Source organism: Lemur catta, chromosome 8 (assembly GCF_020740605.2).
Source record: "Lemur catta isolate mLemCat1 chromosome 8, mLemCat1.pri, whole genome shotgun sequence".
Lineage (NCBI taxonomy): Eukaryota > Metazoa > Chordata > Mammalia > Primates > Lemuridae > Lemur > Lemur catta.
Window position 1 is genome coordinate 7,538,388 of NC_059135.1, and position 19,418 is coordinate 7,557,805.

The following is a 19,418-nucleotide window of genomic DNA, read 5'->3' on the forward strand; positions in this document are numbered from 1 at the left end:
CCGTCACTGCCGTGATTTCCAGTCGGCCCTCGGGCCCTGCCTCCCCCGGCCTGCAGCTCCGGTCTCCCTGCTCACGGCCATGGCTTTTCTGGCTTTCAGTGAGTTTCTGGAGAGGCTGCCTCAGTGCCTCCCCCTGCCGCCTGCTGTTCTCTCTTTCTAGAACATTCTCCCTCAGCTCTTCAGAGGTCAGTGAAGCAGCAGTTCAAACCTGCTCGCTTCAGTTCCACCTCACCCAGGGGCGACTGAGATGGGCCTGTTCTCCTGGAACTTACCGACCAGAGGGGGAAGACAGACCATAAACAAGAAAATGAATTAAAAATAAGATCGTTCCACACCATGGTAAGTTCCAAAAAGACACAAATAGAAGTAGCTACAGAAGGTTTTGAGAGGGGATGTCAGAATGCGTGGTCAGAGCCGTAAGGGAGAAGGTGCCAGGCAAAGAGCCAGGGGGAGGGACTTCCGGCAGGGCAAACAGCAGGTGCAAAGGCCCTGAGGTGGCAGCGAGTGGTCTGGCGGGAACACAGGGAAGGAGAAGGGCAGCAGAGGTGGGCAGGGCTGGGCACAGGCCGAGTGGAGCATTTTTTTCATTCTGAGAGCGCTGGGAGGACTTTAGCAAGTGGCGTGATCTGGTCTGATTTATGAGAGAGCTGGTCATGTGATCTGGGCTTCACGAGACTTTGAGTGGTTTCTGTGATTTTCCATTTACAGTGTGGCCTTGGGATAGTTATGTGGGGGTTATTTTTGGTTCTCTGGTCATTTTGGTCAAACCAATAGCAGGATGTACTTTCTGAGTGTGGAGCAGCAGGGCGTGTTTCAGCAGATGTCCCCTATGACCCCAGCGAGAGACGCTCACGCCCCGTGAATGGCGGACTCTATGCCCAACACACCATCACCGGCCAGCTCACACTGCCTTCCACTAGGGCTAGATCAGTCAGGGCTGTGCAGAGGGACAGAACCAACTGGAGACACACCCCCCCACACGTGTGTAGGTACATGTATGTGTATCTAATTTGTTTTAAAGTATTGGCTCATGCGACTGTGGGGGCTGGCAAGTCTGAAATTTGTAGGGCAGGCCGGCGGGCTGGAGACTCGGGAGGAGCTGGTGCTGTGGTCTGGCGGCAGAATTTCTTCTCCAGGAAGCCTCGGTTCCTGCTCTGGAGGCTTCAGCTGATTGGGCGAGGCTCACCCACTTTCTCGAGGGTAATTTCCTTGATGTAAAGTCAACTCTTTGTGGACGTTAGCCACACCTACAAAATACCTTCACGGCAGGACCTAGACTAGCGTTAGAGTTAATGCCTGGGTACTATAGCCTAGCCAAGTTGGCACATAACACTATCTCAGTAAAGCATATACAAAATGAAATCAAGTCTTTATTCTTTGATTAACTCATGAAATCTTTGGGCCCACTTGAGGTTCTCTTGTTCTGTTGTTCTGGGCAACTCTGTGTGTGAGCATTGGGACATTGACACCGACCATGGCCCTTGGCTTGACAATGAGGGCATTTGACTGAGGCTGAACAGCCTGAATTTGTAAAAGAATAAAATTCTGGGCATCTGTTTCCCTACTTGGGCTTGGAGCCTGGTGTGGGGACCGTGTTGAGCCTAAAGCTTTCCTCTCTGCTATTTGACTCTTGGCCTGTGCTCAGAGTGACAGTCAGTAGCCAGTTCATGGCCAAAATGACCGAGGCCTTGCTGGGCGGGAGATACCTCACCACACTGGTCCCTTTTCTTCCTTCCCCTTGGCATGGGCTGAATAGCATCCCACCAAAATTCAGGTATTGGCGGGGCACGGCGGGGCGCTGTGGCTCACGCCTGTAATCCTAGCACTCTGGGAGGCCAAGGCAGGAGGATCGCTTGAGCTCAGGAGTTCGAGACCAGCCTGAGCAAGAGCAAGAGCAAGACCCTGTCTCTACTAAAAAATAGAAAAATTAGCTGGGCGTGGTGGTGTGCACCTGTAGTCCCGCTTACTTGGGAGGCTGAGGCAGGAGGATCACTTGAGCCCAGGAGTCTGAGGTTGCTGTGAGCTAGGCTGATGCCACAGCACTCACCTGGGCAACAGAGGGAGATTCCCTCTAAAAAAAAAAAAAAAGAAAGAAAGAAAGAAAGAAAAGCAAAGAAAAGCAGAATTCATGTGTTGAAGTGCTAACCCCAAGTGCCTTGGAATGTGGCTGTATTTGGAGACAGGGCCTTTAAAGAGGTAACTAAGTAAAATGAGGTTATAGGGCTGGGCCCTGATCCAATATGACTCGTTCTTATATGAAGAAGAGAGCAGGACACAAATACGCGCACGCACGGAGGAAAGACCATGCGAGGACACAGGGCAAAGACGGCCACCTGTAAGCCAAGAAGAGGTCTCGGGAGAACTAAACCTGCCGACACCTTGATCTTGCACTTCCAGTGTCCAGAACTATTGAGAAAGTCCTATTGTTGAAGCCACCCAGTCTGTGGCATTTTGTTATGGCAGCCCCAGCAGACTAATACACCCCTTCTCTGGGGCCCCCGAGGGTTGTTCCTGGTTCGCTCACGTCAGGTCTTGGCTGTGCAGTCTTTGCCTTCTCTTAATCAGATAGTTCAAGACCACAGTCGAGGGGTCTGACCCTTCCCACAGAGTCTGCTGAACTCTGCCCCCCACCCCCCTCCGTAACTTCCTCTTTCTCCGTCTTGGTGGTTTGTGTGGTCGGATGAAGCCCAGCTGTGGGGACAGGCAAAATATGGTGACGGGAGATGAGCACGTCCCACACAGCTTGACTCTGGGGTAAAGGGCGGCGACAGGGCTTGGCTAATTAATGGTCCTTGCCACTGTTCCCAGGCCTGAAGGTGTGTGTGCATGTGTTAGCATGTGTGCAAATCACATCGCGCCGATGCCAGGTGCGCTGGGTGGGCTGGGCCTGGCCCTGACGTCAGGACAGCGCTTCTGGCCAGGGTTCCCACAAACGGGGCTCAGAGGGACACCTTGGGTTGCAAGGACCTTGACTTCCAGCCCAAGGAGGATGGTTGCTCTCGCTTGGGTTCTCTCAAAAAGCAGACCTAGGGGCAAGAATTGGATGAAGTCGGTTATTTGATATGTAATCCCAGAAAGCATGGTGAGGGAGTGGAGACAGCGAAGACAGGGAAGGAATTACCGTGTGTATTCACAGGCACGTTAGGGCTGTGAGCAACGGGTCCCACTGGGGCCCTTCTGAGAAACCATGTGGAACAGGACCGAGGGGTGAGGAAGCCAGGGTGTGTTAGTTATCTGCTTTTGAAAATAGCTTTATTGAGATATAATTCACATGCTATATATAATTCACATTCGTGCATTTGAGAGTGTACAATTCAATGGTTTTTAGTATATTCACAGATATGTGCAGCCATTACCACAGTTGAATTTAGAACATATTTGTCACCTCAAAAAGAAACCCCAGACTCGTTAGCTATCACCTCCTATCCATCCCTGCCTCAGCCCTAAGCGACCACTTACCTACTTTCTGTCTCTACAGATTTTCCTGTTCTGACTTTCCTATGAATGGAACCATATAATCCGTGCGTGGGCTTTTGTGACCGGCTTCTTTCACTTTCCAACTTATAGCATGTATTAGTACTTTGTTCCTTTTTGTGGCTAAATAATATTCCTTTGTATGGCTATCCCACGTTTTATTTATCCATTTAGCCATTGATGGATATTTGAATTGTTTCCACTTTTTAGCTGTTATGAATAATGCTGCTGTAAACATTCATGTACATTTTTTGTATGGACATATGTTTTCATCTCTCTTGGGTATTTATCCAGGAGTAGAATCACTGGATCATATGGTAACTATATAATGGTTTGAAGAATTCCCAGCCTGTTTTCCCAAGTGGCTACACCACTTTACATTCCTACCAGCAGTGTATGAGGGTGTTAGTTATTTACTGCTGCATAACAAATTACCCCAAAGCTTGGCAGCTTAAGAAAATTAACATGTATTATCTCCCATCATTTCTGTGGGTCAGGAATGTGGGAGCTACTGAGCTGGCTCAGGGTCACTTAGGAGGCTAGAATCATCTTGAAGACTTGAGTAGACATCTTGAGAACACGCACATGAATGTTTTGGGGCTGGAGGATCTGTTTCCAGCATGGCTGGCTCACTGGCTGGCAAGTTAGTGCTAGTTTTTGGCAGGAGTCCTTAGCTCCTCACCGGGTAGACCTTTCTGGAGAGCTGCTTGAGTGCCCTCACAACATGGCAGCTGCTTCCATAAGAGCAAGTGATTCAAAGGAGAGTAGGGCAGAAGCTGCAATGCTTTTATTTTAAAAATATTTTTAAATTGTGGCAAAATACACATAACACAAATTTTACCATCTGAACTATTTTTAAACATACAATCAGTGGCATTAAGTACACTCACATTGTTATGCTACTGTCACTGCTATGCATCCACAGAACTCTTTTCATCTCGCACAACTGAAACTCTGTACCCAGTAAACAACAACCTCCCCCGCCCCCATGGTCCCTCTTCCAGCCGCTGGCAACATCATTCTACTTTCTGTCTCTATGAATCTGACTACTCTTGGTACTTCATTAAGTGGAATCATACAGTGTGTGTCCTTTTGTGACTTATTTTACCTCGCATAATGTCCTCAAGCTTCATTCACATTGTAGCATGTGTCAGAATCTCCTTCCTTTTTAAGGTAGAATATTATTTCATTGAATGTGTATACCACATCTTACTTACCCATCCATCTGCCAATGGACACCTGAGTTGTTTCCACCTTTTTGGCTTTTGTGAAAGATGCTGCTATGAACATGGGTATACAAATATCTCTTTGCATGTTTGCTTTCAAATCTTCCAGGTATGTGCCAAGAAGTGGAATTGATGGATCATATGGTAGTAATTCTATTTTTAACTTTTTGAGGAACCGCCATGCTATTTTCCATTTGGGTGGTACCATTTTACATTCCCACTGACAGTGCACAAGGGTTCCAATTTCTCTACATCCCCAACACTTGTTTTCTGTTTCTTTTTTAAAATAGTAGTGAGTGTGAGGTGGTATCTTATGGTGGTTTTGATTTGCATTTCCCTAATGATTAGTGATATTGAGCCTTTTTTCATGTGTTTACTGCACATTTAGATACCTTCTTTGGAGAAATGTCTATTCAAATCCTTTGCCCATTTTTTAATTTCTTGTTTGTTTTGACAGTGCTTTTATGGTCTAGCCTTGGATGGTAGCCACTGTCATTTCAACAGTATCCTACAGGATGGTTCAGCCCTATTCAGTGTGCGAGGCAACTGAACAAGGGCATGAATGCCAGAATGTGGGGCTCATTGGGGGCCATCGTGGATGCCAATGTGCTAAAGAACACTCTTGGGCAGAGAGAGGAGCTGTTAGCACGGACAGCCCATGTCTGTGAATGTCTCACTGAGAGGCCACCACTACCCAGTGTTTATCCTGGTGCCAATATCCATCCTTCCCTTGCCTGGGTGTACCCTGCCCTTGCTCAGTTTCCAGACCTATGGTTGGAACTTAGTTCTTTTTTTTTTTTTTTTGAGACAGAGTCTCACTCTATTGCCCGGGCTAGAGTGCTGTGGCATCAGCCTAGCTCACAGCAACCTCACACTCCTGGGCTCAAGCGATCCCCCTGCCTCAGCCTCCTGAGTAGCTGGGACTACAGGCATGCACTACCATACCCAGCTAATTTTTTCTATTTTTAGTAGAGATGGGGGTCTCACTCTTGCTCAGGTTGGTCTTGAACTCCTGACCTCAAGTGATCCTCCCACCTCGGCCTCCCCGAGTGCTAGGATTACAGGTGTGAGCCACCACACCTGGCCTGAACTTAGTTCTTATCTAGTCCTCACTTAGCGGTCGGTCCACAGCTATTTCTGCAGACTCCCCAGGACTTCTTTAACTACAGCTGCCCCTGAACAACAGGGGGTTAGGGAGGCTGACTCCAGTGCAGTAAAAAATCTAGCTATAACTTTAGACTCCCCCAAGACTTTACTAAAAGCCTACTGTTGCCCGGACACCCTACTGACACTATAAACAGTCCATTAACACATATTTTGCCTGTTATATGTATTACATATTCTTATAATAAGGTAAACTAGAGAAAAGAAAATGTTATTAAGAAAATCAAAAGGAAGAGAAAAGATACAATAGTTACTATTCACTAAGTGGCAGTAACCATCAGAAAGGTCTCCATCCTCACCACCTTCACACCAAGCAGGGTGAGGAGGGGACAGAGGGCTGCTCTTGCTGTCTCGGGGGTGGCAGAGGTGGAAGACAATCTGCAGGTAAGTGGACCCATGCAATTCAAACCCCGGTTGTGCAAGAGGCAACTGCATTTACTTAATTGGTTTTATTCTTTGTTTTCTGATTACAGAAACAATACACATTGCTGAAAATACAAACACAAAAATGTATTTCTTAGAAAGTGAAAGTCCTTGTAATCTCACTCTCTGGCCACGATCACTGTTGCCTGTTTGACATATGTTCTTCAACAATTTTGTGTGCATAAAAGCCCATCCTGTGATTTTCGTGTCTAGGATCCAAGCTTCCATGTCGATACATTCCTTACAGGTTCCTCTGGGCCACACATCTTGTCTGGTCGCCTTGCCAGGGCGGCCTGTGTGGGTCAGCCTCCACCTCTCACACGCCTGCACAGCACTCCGTAGCTTTGGTGTCTCATGATTGCCCGTGCTCTACTGCTGGAGACAGCAGGTGCCTTTGGGGTCTGAGTCTCCTCCCCTTGGCCTGATTCTGATTTCAGCTGCATCTAGGGAGGAAGGATCCCAACCCAGGCTCATGCCTTGCATGTTCCACTGTTTGTCCTTGGACCTTGTCTGACACACAGGAGTCCCTGGGACCCCTGTACAAACACAGCCAGAAAGTTACATTCCTAGAGGAAGCCAATTGTCCACCAATTATCTGCTGCGTCAGGCAAATGATTCTGGGAGGCATGGGGGCCACTGTGCTTTCAGAAGCTAAGACAAAAGTCTCTAGGGGGCTAAGACAAGGAAAATCAGGTGCTTTCCAATTTTTCATTGCCACGAACAAGGCTATCACTAGTACCACTCATCTCTATGTATTCAGGCTACTGTTCTTTTCCATAAATTCCGAGGGGTAAAGTTTCAGGGCCAAAGGGATAGACTTCTTTACTTTGGTAGCCATTGCTAAACTTGTCCTCCAGAAATGGTGACATCCCGTTCACAGTGAGGGAGGGTGTTTCCCTCTCTCTGGGAGCCTGGTGCTGTGAGGAGGGTGTTCATGCAGGGGATGGGGACAGCCCAGAGCCAGGCTTCAGAGTGAGTGGGGAGGGTGTCTACCTAGGGGCAGTGATGGCGGCAATGGGAAATTGGTTACATACTGAGGGGATTCGCCCGATAAGGAAATACACTGAAAACAACGGACGGTAAGTTTCTGCCTCTCAGGGAGGTGTAGTCAGATGGATGCTGTGCTGTCGGATTGGAATTAGACACACTGATGTCAGTGCATGTTTTTCAATATTTATAGGTATAAAAGTCAGTATCAATATAAATGTGTATACACACAGCATATGTGTTTGTGTGCATGCATGTCTTTGTGTTTCTACCTGCATGTATGCCCTGGCTCTGCCCACTGGGAAGGCCAGCAGCCACGAGCACACCCAGCACCCAGAACTTGGCTTCTGAAGGTCATTCTCCACTAAACGGAGCCAGGGCTCCTTGGAAAATGGCTTATTCCAGCCTGGCCCAGGCAAATACAAGATGAGCCTGGAATACCTTATTGTGCCAGAAAATACAAAAATATTTATGATGATGATATATCAAAAGGATACAGGAACCAGCTTGAAGGGGTTCCCACATTTGAACATCAACATAAATAATGATAATGAATTGTTATCCATTGAGTAGAATAAGAAATCCTGGGTCCACGTGGATGTAAATAGTGGTAAGAGAAAGTTTTTCCTTATAGTCAATGTCAGCTAAGAAATGATGGGACGATGAGGTTTAGAATCACCATTTGGCAACCATCATAGTGATCATTAATTCATCCCAGAATCATAAACAGATGCTAAAATTAGTGGGTAAAATTTAATGAGAAGTGGGATATTTACATAATCTCAAAGTACTTCCCCACAACATGCCTACTAATCCCTAAAGGAAAAGCGTAGCTCTTTGGAGGAGAAAGCCGGCAGGTACCACATCAGCCAAGGGAATACAGTTAATGTCTTCAGTGATGGGGCAATCCAAACTGTGGGTGCCTTCACAGGATGTAATGAAAAGAACACATCCCCAGGGTCCCAGGCCTGTCCCCTCCCAGTGCTGGCTCTTGCTCTGCCTGCCCTCCCTCCCTGCAGAGAGGCCTCACCCGAGACGAGTCTCCCCCCAACCTTGCTGCTCAGGAAAGAGCAGAGCCTGGAGCAGGGCAGAGGGGCCAGGGTCCTCCTGGTGTCCCCTGTGTGGCTGGGACCCTTTCCTGCCGCTGGGGCTTGGCCAGGGCCTGACCGAGTGCCGTTCTGCCCTAATAAAGGCCTGCCGGGGCCAGCTCGCTCTTCCCTCCTTGTTTATGGTGCTCCACACAAACACACTTGAGAGCCTTCTGGGAACACGAGTGGCCGAAGGCAGGATCCTAGCGAGACTGCCGCGGGAAGGCAAGGACGGACGCCCAGCAACTGGCAGTGCAGCCTGGCTCTGGCCTGCCGCCCCCCTGTCCTCCAGCGCCTCTCTCCACACCACTCCTCTCAGGGGCTGAATCAGAGACCGCTAGGATATTTTCTCTTGCTGCCTTGGAGAAAAAATATTAAAAATCACTTCCTTTTTGTGCCAAGCTCAAGTGAAACATGCACTTACTCTTCATTTATTTGAAAAATAGTTACAGATGCCTGCTAAGTGCTCTCTGGGTACTCTAATCCTCATGATAACCCTATGCAGTAGGTACTTCTGTCACCCCCATTTTTCAGATGAGGAAACTGAGGCATAGCAAGTCTAAGCAGGATGCCCCTAACAGCCTGCCATCCTAAGAATGAAGGGCATTAAGACTTCTGTTCCTGGAAACACATCTCACAGCCTCTCTGAACTGCAGCCACATGATGAAGCCCCTTGGAAGGCTCCAAGTTCCATTAATAACTAGGGAACTCTTGAATTTCTACCAAAAGTTCCAGAGTAACTTAACTACTAATGATAGCTCCCTCAGGAAAGGCGCTCAGTGGGACTTGCTGGCCCCCCAGAGTAGCTGCCCTTGAACCAGAAGGTGCCAGCCTAGCCCGTGGAAGGTGCCAGCCTAGCCCGTGGAAGGTGCCAGCCTAGCCCGTGGAAGGTGCCAGGCTAGCCCGTGGAAGGTGGCAGCCTAGCCCGTGGAAGGTGGCAGCCTAGCCCGTGGAAGGTGCCAGGCTAGCCCGTGGAAGGTGCCAGGCTAGCCCGTGGAAGGTGGCAGCCTAGCCCGTGGAAGGTGCCAGGCTAGCCCGTGGAAGGTGCCAGGCTAGCCCGTGGAAGGTGGCAGCCTAGCCCGTGGAAGGTGCCAGGCTAGCCCGTGGAAGGTGGCAGCCTAGCCCGTGGAAGGTGCCAGGCTAGCCCGTGGAAGATGGCAGCCTAGCCCGTGGAAGGTGCCAGCCTAGCCCATGGAAGGTGCCAGCCTAGGCTGTGGAAGGCGCTGCCCACAAGCAGTTCAGGGGCAGTTAAGAACAGCACCAAGGCAGGGCAGTTTTGGGAGCAAACCTAACTCAATGAGGGAAAGGTAACATGGGCTTCAGAAGGGGGCCTATGCCAGACATGTCCATAAAAGTCCTGCTCTCTGAGGGGGTAAATACGTCCATGGACTTTTCTTTCTTTCCTTTTTTTTTTTAAGTCTAGACTCTTGAAATTTGACCTTCTTTACAAATGGGGGAACTTGAGTCAGAACTATGGAGTAAAAGGTGGAAAGCTTTTTACGCAGATTTAAGTTCGAATCCCAGCTCCGGCACTGGTTAGCTGTGGGATGTTGGGCAAGTTACTAACATCAGGCCGGTCCCTCCACTGTACGCTCTCGGCGACTCCTCCGCTCCCCTCTCTGGTCCGATGGTCGCTACTGACACGCCCAGCACAAGAGAGATTCAGTCACCTGTGATTCGGTCTTTGTCCCTAGGGATACTGCAGCCTTAGAAAGACTCATTCCACATGCAACTGTCACTTGTCACTACCGTCAGGCTCTTTAATTTATTGTCTCCACTTTATGTAATAATGTTATTTCCTTTATAATTCTGACTCTCCTCGCACTTGGAGGACCCACTGGCCGTGGCAGCAGCTTGCCTTGGAAACAGGCAGTAATGGGAAAGAACTGTCAAACCAACTAAACATGGTCTGCTTTTTATTATCATGATGTGCCCGTGATTCTAAACAATGTCAGTGATAAAATATTACTCGCTCCTGCCCGGCCGCCTGCTCCCTTAACACCCCAACCCCCCAGCCCCACGTGCCTCTGCCTTTTGGCCAGGTGGAATTAATGACTTTCATAGAATGATTTGAAACAAACCCAGAACTGAAGTATTAAATATTTAGTGGTGAAGGGGATTATATCTGCTACTGACTCTCATAGTCTGGAAAAATTGTGTGATATAGGAATCCTTTGTACTATTCTTTCAACTTTTCTATAGGTCTGAAATTATGCTAATATAAAAAGTTGAAAAGGAAAACAAAAACACTAAGCCAGCAAATCCCCCTGGACTAATAAGTTCCCGAGCCCTGATACCAGTCACCGGTTAGGGGGATGAGCTTTGGTCTGAAAACTAACTTTGTTCATAACTAAGAGCATTTATAAATGGAAAGACCCCAGAGGAGCTTCTGTAGTGCACATCAGTGTGGACTGGTAGCTGGGAAGGCTGGGTGGACGTTTTGGGGCCAGGAGCTGGTGACAAGAGCACCCTGTGGGCACCCAGTACCAGCTGGGCCCAGTCCCAGGGTGGCGTGAGGATACATAGGCTCAGGACAAGAGAGACCCAGGCTTTTTCTGGCCCTCTTACCGTGTGACCTGACCATGTCCTCCCTTTGGCCACAAGTGGAGGAGGTCAGGGCCCCGGGGCACAGGCCAAGTCCCTGGAGGAGGTGGCTGACTGCCTGTGCCCAGCACCCTGCCTGAAGCCTGTGGCTGTCTCCGGGATAGCTCAGACACAGGGCTCACAGCCCCCAGGTGGCAAGGGGCTGGACAGACGGTCCCGAGTGGCCCTCTCCATGGGCAGGAAAGGCAGAGGTGACAGTGCCGGGAGGTCTCCCCAGGTGCTGGTCCCTGCACTGCGACAGGCGGCTACAAGTCTGTGTTCTTCTTCCTTCCACTGGGGCTCAGCTCTCCTGCCCTAGGTTGCTGGGGACCTCGCCCTTCCAACCCTGCTAAGCACAACTCCCACTCCACCCCTGACTCCTGGCAGCTTTCCAGTACCTTCCAGAGAATTCCAATCATAGATCTGGCCACTGTTTCTTGAGCATATCAACCCTGCACAAGTGCTTTAACCCATATTATCTGGCTTAATCCTGGTGGCTCGGGAAGCAGGGATGACCACACAAGCCACGAGGCTCACTGAGATGCAATCCTAGCCCCCAAGATGGGGACCCCACCACCTGGGGGGCTCAGACCTTCCTCCTGTCTCTCCTGACCACGGCCTGGCCTGGGCCCAGCGAGCAGAGCAGGTGGCAGGCTCTCTGTCCCAGGCAGGTGCCCACATGAGCATGGTGACTCTCCCCTGCATTGGACATTTGCTGTTCCCAGCTCTCCATGTTTGTCCGATGAAGCCCAATGACAGTGAGTCCTGGGCTGTCCTCACTGCCCAGGCTACCCAGTGCCTTGGTGTCCCCAAACTCATCTCACCCTCCTTGTGTCCTCTCCGTAGGCAGTAAAGTGGGGTGAGGCTGGAGGCCTTCTGGGGGAACGAGGGGTGTACCAGGAGCTGCTGGTCAGCCCGAGGCTGAGGAGGTTCCGGTTTAGGCCCGGCCTGGGCATCCCCCTCCATGGCTCTCAGGGAGTCAGCAGGGTGAGGAGGGACTGAGGGGCTACTCGGGTGCCATGAGCGCTGCACGCCCAGGACCTGGGAGGTATCTCAGCGGCCCCGGAGGCCCAGCAGTCCTCGCTCAGTGTATTTGCTGTCGTGCAGAGTTGGGGCCTTGGCCCCCTGGTCTGAGCAGGTATCCACCAACCAAGCTCAAGAGCTCGATGTGTACACCCAGAAAACCTGGGGAAGCCACCCCAGGATGGAGCAGGAGGCAGCAGGATGTCACTGGGCTCTGATGGGACACTCTGCTGTGGTGGTCTTGAGCTCAAGCCCAGAGGCCAGGGTGCCCATGGCCCTCTGGACAGTGCTGGGGTGGGGGCTATGGCTGTGGTGGCCACTGGGCCTCTCCTTTTGGGGGGTACCCTTAATCTGAGGTCCTTTTTTTTTTGAGACAGAGTCTGACTTTGTTGCCCGGGCTAGAGTGAGTGCCATGGCGTCAGCCTAGCTCACAGCAACCTCAAACTCCTGGGCTCAAGCAATCCTACTGCCTCAGCCTCCCTAGTAGCTGGGACTACAGGCATGCGCCACCATGCCCAGCTAATTTTTTTTCCTATATATATTTTTAGTTGGCCAGATAATTCCTTTCTATTTTTAGTAGAGACGGGGTCTCGCTCTTGCTCAGGCTGGTCTCGAACTCCTGACCTCGAGAGACCCACCTGCCTCGGCCCCCCAGAGTGCTAGGATTACAGATGTGAGCCAGTGCGCCCGGCCTGAGGTCCTTGATGTCTATTAATGTGGTATGAATTATACAGCCGGCTGGTGGGAGCCATTCTGCCTCTGTAAGGCAGGGATGGGCTCTGAGCACCTCCGAAGTGTCCACAGTGGGTTTAAGGCACTCAGAGTGTGTGCAGAGCGGTGTGTGTGTGTGCACGTGCGAGCACACGTGTGTGTGTGTGTGTGTGTGTGTGTGTGTGTGTGTGTGTGTGTGTGTGTGTTCCAGAGAAGGGCAGTGGTCAACAATGCTCGTCACTTGCTAAGGGCAGTCTGTGACACCACAGTGGGCTCTGTTTCCCTATGACACTGCCCCTTGTCACTCACCTAATGTGGTAGCAGCTACATTTTGAAGGCTCTTCCCAGGCCAGCTCATCAAGGGCTGAGCAGCTAACTTTCCGGACACCCCAGAATCCTTTCTCTCCAGGCCCTGGGGACCACGTACCCAAGCACATCTCACAGCCTCCCCACGCCTGGCCTGTGTTTACATGTGGAGTTCCTGGGAAGGCTGGCCTGGTGGAGGCTCAAGGGTCTAACTCTGCCCTCCCCTGACCCAGCCCAGACAGTGACTCACGGGGGAGGGGCAGGAATCCTGGGAGAGGAGGGTGGATCCTCCAGTTGCCATTAAATGGTGATGATCCCACCTGACATTTCTTGCATGCTGGCCCCGTGCCAGCCCCTGTGCTGAATCTTTATGCTCCATATCTCACATCACCCTTAAAGGTAGTGGCGACAGTGGTTAGCCCGCCCATTCTACAGGAAGGGGAACTGAGGCAGAATCCCACGGCTCTCAGCAACCCCTCTGGGTCCTGGGGCTTTGTTGTTAACCCCTCCCTGTGCTCCTCAAAGTGTGATTCTGGGACACGGGAGTCTCAAAAGGGCACCTGTCAAGCATGACGATTTCTGGGCTCGGCCAGACTAAGGGAGTCAAACTCTAGGAAGAGGCCTAGGAGGCAGCATTTCAGCTGGCACAATCCCTGTTTCTAGGATCCTAGCAAGGTTCTGGTGAAATAACTGCCAGGTAAGGAGCTGACCGCAGGATGTGGGGGCAGGGAAGGCACCCCCTGCGGGGTCTGCAGGGGGACAGTCTAGGGGAGCAGGAGGCTGGGGCCACGCACTCTTGGCTCTTCCCTCGGTTCCCTCCCTCCCTGTCTATCTCCCCTTGGCAGGGTGAGGGGGCAGGGGGCATGTGAATGGCTAAGGGGGAGGGTACTGGGGCTGAGTGAACATAGTGAGGAAAGGGGGACCACGGGGTGGAAAGAGGGGGGTCCAACACCAAGCTAGATTTAGGCGTGTTCTTTTTCAGAAGGAAGTGGGGATCCCACGCCAGGGTTTCCAGCAGAGAAGTGACGTTGTTGGGGGCTCAGGAGGGAGAATGGAGGCTCCCTCAGCAGTCCCGGGCGGGAGAGCACCTGGACCGGAGGACGGGAGCGGCCCCGAGCCTGCGGGGCTGCAGTGCTGGGCGGGCGGAAGGGGCGGGGTGGCGCCCGGGGGATGAGCCCCTTTGGCGCCGGTTGACTTCAGTGGCTGGTGGGACGTTCTTGGAGGTCCGTGCAGCGCAGCAGGAGGAGATAGGGATCAGAGTGACACCGAGACAAGCGGTTATGCTAAAAGTCAGCACGCAAGGGCGGGTACAGCGTGCGAGCCCCAGGTCACTCGGGCTTCACCTCTGCGGCTCTAAGGCACCGTTTTCTCATCTGTAAAATGGGTCGTTGTGAGGGTTCCGTGAGATAAAGGTGCTCCCGGCAGCGCCACATCAAACCACCGCCGTCGCCGGGCTGGGTGCGGGGCTCCGAGGTGAGCGACTCCGGGGTCCCGCGCCCCGCGGGCTGCGGGGGCGGCGCTGCCCCCTGGCGGCGTTCCCGGCCCGCGAACGGGCGGTGACGGGGCGGGCTGCCGGGGCTGGTCGCCGTCAGTCCGTCAGTCGCCTGGCTCCTGGCGCCGCGTCTGCTGGGCCGTCGGTCGGTGGGTGACGCCGCCCCCGGGACTCGCGGGCCGCAGACAGCATGGTGGGTGAGCGCGATGCGGGCGCGGGCGAGGGCGCGGGCAGGGAGGTCCCAGGGCGGGAGGGCTCGGAGGGTCCTGTCGGGCGCCCCCGGGGGCCTCGCAGCGTCTCCGACCCTGTCTGTCCTTTTGCTCCAGCGCGGTAACCCTTGCTCGAAGTAGGGCGTCTCCCTGGAACCCGGGCCGGCGCCTGCGCGTTCGCAGCTCCTCCGCGGGGCTCCGCTCCAGGCGCTGGGGTGAGGGTGGGCAGGAGGAAAGTCAGGGGGAGCCCGATAGAGAAGAGAGGGCCCCAGAACTGGCAGTGCCAAGGGCGTCAAATATTTAGACTTTGAATATTGTAGGTGTCAGAAAACAGAAGCAAGAACCAACTTTTAGATCAAGCGTGTCTAGTTTTTAGCCTTTTCACCCCCTCACCTGATCCCCACAGTGACTCGGCTGCACGGCAAGGGGGTGGTAACCATGCCCTGCTGCGTGCCAGGCAGGCCCCGGGTGAATACCTTTCATGGATTAAACTCCCTGGATCCCCCAATAAGGAAATAGCCTTAGAGTGGTTACCTCACCAAAGGTCACATAGCCCAGAACAGGGGAGGCTGGATTTGAATCCAGGCAGTTGCTTCCAAGGCCTTTGCCCTTAAAGACCACGTGATGTCTCACGTCGTGCCCATTTTACAGATGCCCAGACTGAGTGCCTCTCCTCACGTCCATGTCTGGGAAGGGGAGGCCCCCAGGGGGAGACTGCTGATGGCAAAGCCCGTGCTCCAGAGGACCCATCATTTCTTCAAAGGTTTCAGTAGGTCATGAAATTTAAAATCGAGGTCCTACATTTGGTCATTTTTAAGATGTACATTTCTACATCTCTGAAATTGTAATGCACCTTACAATGGATGGAAGAGGATTTTTCTTTCTCAGTGCTACATAAAATAAGTCATTTTAGGTTGTTTGTATCTTTGGTTTGATGAGTTAGGACAGCGCCTGGATTCCCTGATTGACTTCCTGGGCATGTCTCCCCTCTGTTCCACAGACTCCTCTCTGCCTCAATTGCTCCATCCTCCCCGGAGACCTGTCCCCTGGGGACTCAAGGAGCCTCATGCCCTGCAATGTCAGTGTAGCCAGGGCAGGCTTCGAGCCGGAGGACTTGAACCTGACTGATGAGGCGCTGAGACTCAAGTACCTGGGGCCCCAGCAGACGGAGCTGTTCCTGCCCATCTGTGCCACTTACCTGTTGATCTTTGTGGTGGGCACCGTGGGCAACGGGCTGACCTGCACGGTCATCCTGCGCCACAAGGCCATGCGCACGCCCACCAACTACTACCTCCTCAGCCTGGCCGTGTCGGACCTGCTGGTGCTGCTGGTGGGCCTGCCCCTGGAGCTCTATGAGATGTGGCACAACTACCCCTTCCTGCTGGGCACTGGCGGCTGCTACTTCCGCACGCTGCTTTTCGAGACAGTCTGCCTGGCCTCCGTGCTCAACGTCACTGCCTTGAGTGTGGAGCGCTACGTGGCCGTGGTGCACCCGCTCCAGGCCAGGTCCATGGTGACACGGGCCCACGTGCGCCGAGTGCTTGCGGTGGTCTGGGGGCTAGCCGTGCTCTGCTCTCTACCTAACACCAGCCTGCATGGCATCCGGCAGCTGCACGTGCCCTGCCGGGGCACAGTGCCCGACACGGCCGTGTGCACGCTGGTCCGCCCACGGGCCCTCTACAACCTGGTGGTGCAGACCACTGCGCTGCTCTTCTTCTGCCTGCCCATGGCCACCATCAGCGTGCTGTACCTGCTCATCGGGCTGCGGCTGCGGCAGGAGAGGCTGCTGCTCAGGCCGGAGGCCAAGGGCAGGCATGCTGCAGTGGCCAGGTCCAGCCACACCCACAGGCTCCAGCTGCCGGATAGGGGCCGGAGACAGGTGACCAAGATGCTGTGTAAGTGTCCCTGCTGGGAAGACGGGCTGAGCCAGGCACTGGGTATGAGGCTGGGGCTCCCAGGCCTTGGGGAAGGGGCTGAGTGTCTGACTTAGGGAGGGTGAGTGTGTGGTTTGGAGGAACTCCCCTGGCCCGTGTGTGTGAGTGTGCATGTGTCTATGTATCTGCCTGTGTACTCTTTAGATTACCCTGCTAGAAACTTACACCAAAGATACACATTAAAGGCTCATGGTAGGAGTAATTTGTGGGGTCTAGCACAAAATGAAAATTCTGTGTCCTTGTTCAAAAATTGTTAAGACTATCAAGACACCAACAGTAGAGCATTAAACTGAGCCTGGGGCCCTTCTAAGCTGGGGCCCTGTGCACACAGGTTGCGCACCCATGAGCCAGCCCTGGCTCCTGGAACCAAAACACAGAAAGGGCAGGGTCATGTGCATGCGTGTGGATGGGCTCCAGGCTGACAGAAACAGGGCTGTGGAGCCTGCAGGTCTCTCGTCTTGGTTCCTGTACATGCCCTCAGCAGCCTGTGAGGCACGGCCATTGGCACGAGCTCCCCTGTCCTGAGGAACTGCCCACTTCCCTTAGTGGCCATTGAAAAGTCCCAGGGAAGAGTTCTGACTGGTGGGGCTTGGGTCATAGCTGACCCGTGAGCCAGAGTGGCAGATGGGATGCTAAGGTACAACACAGCCCTAGTGGAACCACACAGTGGGATCTGGGGGGAGCAAGTCCCCAAAAGAGGGGAGGGAGATCCTAGAGAGGCAAGACGCTAAGTCTCCACTGTGCTATATCTGCGGTTCTCTGGGAACCACAGGAGTGAGAGTTTGTCTAAATAGGCTCATCAGGAGGTGTATTTGTGAGGGCTGTCGCACAGAGCACAGAAAAATCTGGCCAGAAGTGTGGACTGCGGCAGTCCAGGGCTAGCCTGGTTGGGTTGCCTCCCAGCTCCGCACTATGACTAACTGCCCCGCCTGCCCCACCTCAGGCTCCTGCCACCGCCCCCCTTCCCCAGAACATGTGCAGAGTCTGCAGCAGGTGCTCAGCTGGGACGGGCCTGGGACTGTTGGCCTTCTCTCCTCTCTCCGTCTCTCCCTCCTTCCCTCATGCTCACTTTCCCAGGGCCTGCTGTGCACAAGGCCATGTGCCTGGGACGTTATAAGCAGTGTCCTGTTTAAAATACAGGATTATGAGGAAAACCGCGCTAGGGTTTGATGAGGAAGACGCTGTCCCAGGAAAGCTAACGAGTTGGAGAAGCAAGAAATGCAAGAAAAAAGAAACAAAAATCAAGGCCAGCCCAGTGGCTAAGATCGAAGAAGGGCAATGGGTGGGTCAGACCAGGGCAGGAAAGAATTTGAGAGAAACAGTGAAGGCTTGGCCAGCGTGTCCTACATTTATTGGGTTGGGGTAGGGGAGATGACAAGAAAAGTAGGAGAAATGGACTGCCTGGGGTGATTGTTAAAAAAATTTTTTTAAAAAGAAAAGGGTTAGTCAGTGCAGGGCAAGACATTCAGCTGGGCACTGGGGAGCTGGGGCTGGAGCTGGGAAGGCCCAGGGCCAAGGCAGGCCCACGCGTGTGCGGTGTGTGTGAGCACGGGCGCACGTGTGTGTGCGTGTGTCGCTCTGTGGCCCCACAACCTCGCTGTCTGCTGCTCTCTGAGCACATGCCCCGTTCTCCTGCTTCTCTGTCTGGCGCATCAGCAAGCACGGTCCCCAGGGGGCACCCACAGTGGCCCTTGCCCCCAGCCTGTCTTACCCACTAGGTCAGCAGCCACAGCCAAGCGTTACCAGTTCCAAATCCCAGGGTGAGAGAAGCTGATTGGACCAGCTGGGCTCGGGTGTATACACTTGGTCCAATTGGCTGTGGCCAGAGGCAGGGACATGACCCAGTCAGTGACAGTGGGGAGGGTAGCCTCTCTGAAAGGGGTGTGGCCAGAACAGGCAGATTTCCAGAAACTTCCAGCTGGGCGATGGGTGTGGCCTGCCTGTGGGTTCGGAGAGAAGGTGAGACTGGCGACCAAACTGAAGCCCCGGAGGGCTGCTGAGAGGGCTGCTCTGCCTCCGCAGTTGTGCTGGTCGTGGTGTTTGGCATCTGCTGGGCCCCGTTCCACGCTGACCGCCTCATGTGGAGCTTCGTGTCCCACTGGACAGACGGTCTGCTCCTGGCCTTCCAGTACCTGCACGTCGTCTCCGGCGTCTTCTTCTACATCAGCTCGGCCGCCAACCCTGTGCTCTACAGCCTCATGTCCAGCCGCTTCCGAGACACCTTCCAGGAAGCCCTGTGCCTGGGGACACGGTACCGCCACCACAGACCCCACCACAGCTCCCACAGCCTCAGCAAGGTGACCACAGGCAACACCCTGTGTGACTTGGGCTCCCCGGGCAGCAGGGCCCACCCCCTGGCTGAGAACGGTGGCCCAGAGGGACAGTGAGAGACGGACCCCTCCTGAGTGGAGCCTCAAAGCGGCTTCACCTGGAGGGGCCAGAGGACCACACGGAGTCTGAGGAGACGCAGCTGCCTTCCTCTGCAGGGATGTCCACATGTCCTGTCCCCCTGTGCGTCCCGTCCCCAATTCAGCCTAGAATCTCTGACCAGCACCTCAGTGACTACTGGCCCCACCCATGTATTTGAGATTTGAAGGAAACAGCAAGAGAAAGGGCCAGTCCCTGATTACTGAGGGCCCACATCGCGCCAGGCACCGTATCATGTGCTTTTGATCCCTGCAGACCCCCAGACCCCAGTCCAAGTCCTTCCCCTACAGAAGCATCGCAGTTAGCTGGCCTCAGCAGTCATCCTTCTGGGGACTCCCCTGCCAATTTCTGAAATTTCTCCACCGGGTCCT

The 19,418-nt window shown here is 53.3% G+C and overlaps 1 protein-coding gene across 1 annotated transcript; it reads left to right on the plus strand.

Annotated features, from left to right (window-relative positions):
• Nucleotides 1-272: 272 nt before the first annotated feature.
• Nucleotides 273-19,025, plus strand: NMUR1 (neuromedin U receptor 1). The gene is given in 3 exon segments (XM_045560271.1): nucleotides 273-339; nucleotides 15,687-16,581; nucleotides 18,643-19,025. Coding segments are annotated over 3 exon segments (1,281 nt in total). The 5' UTR covers nucleotides 273-336.
• The last annotated feature ends 393 nt before the right edge of the window (nucleotides 19,026-19,418 follow it).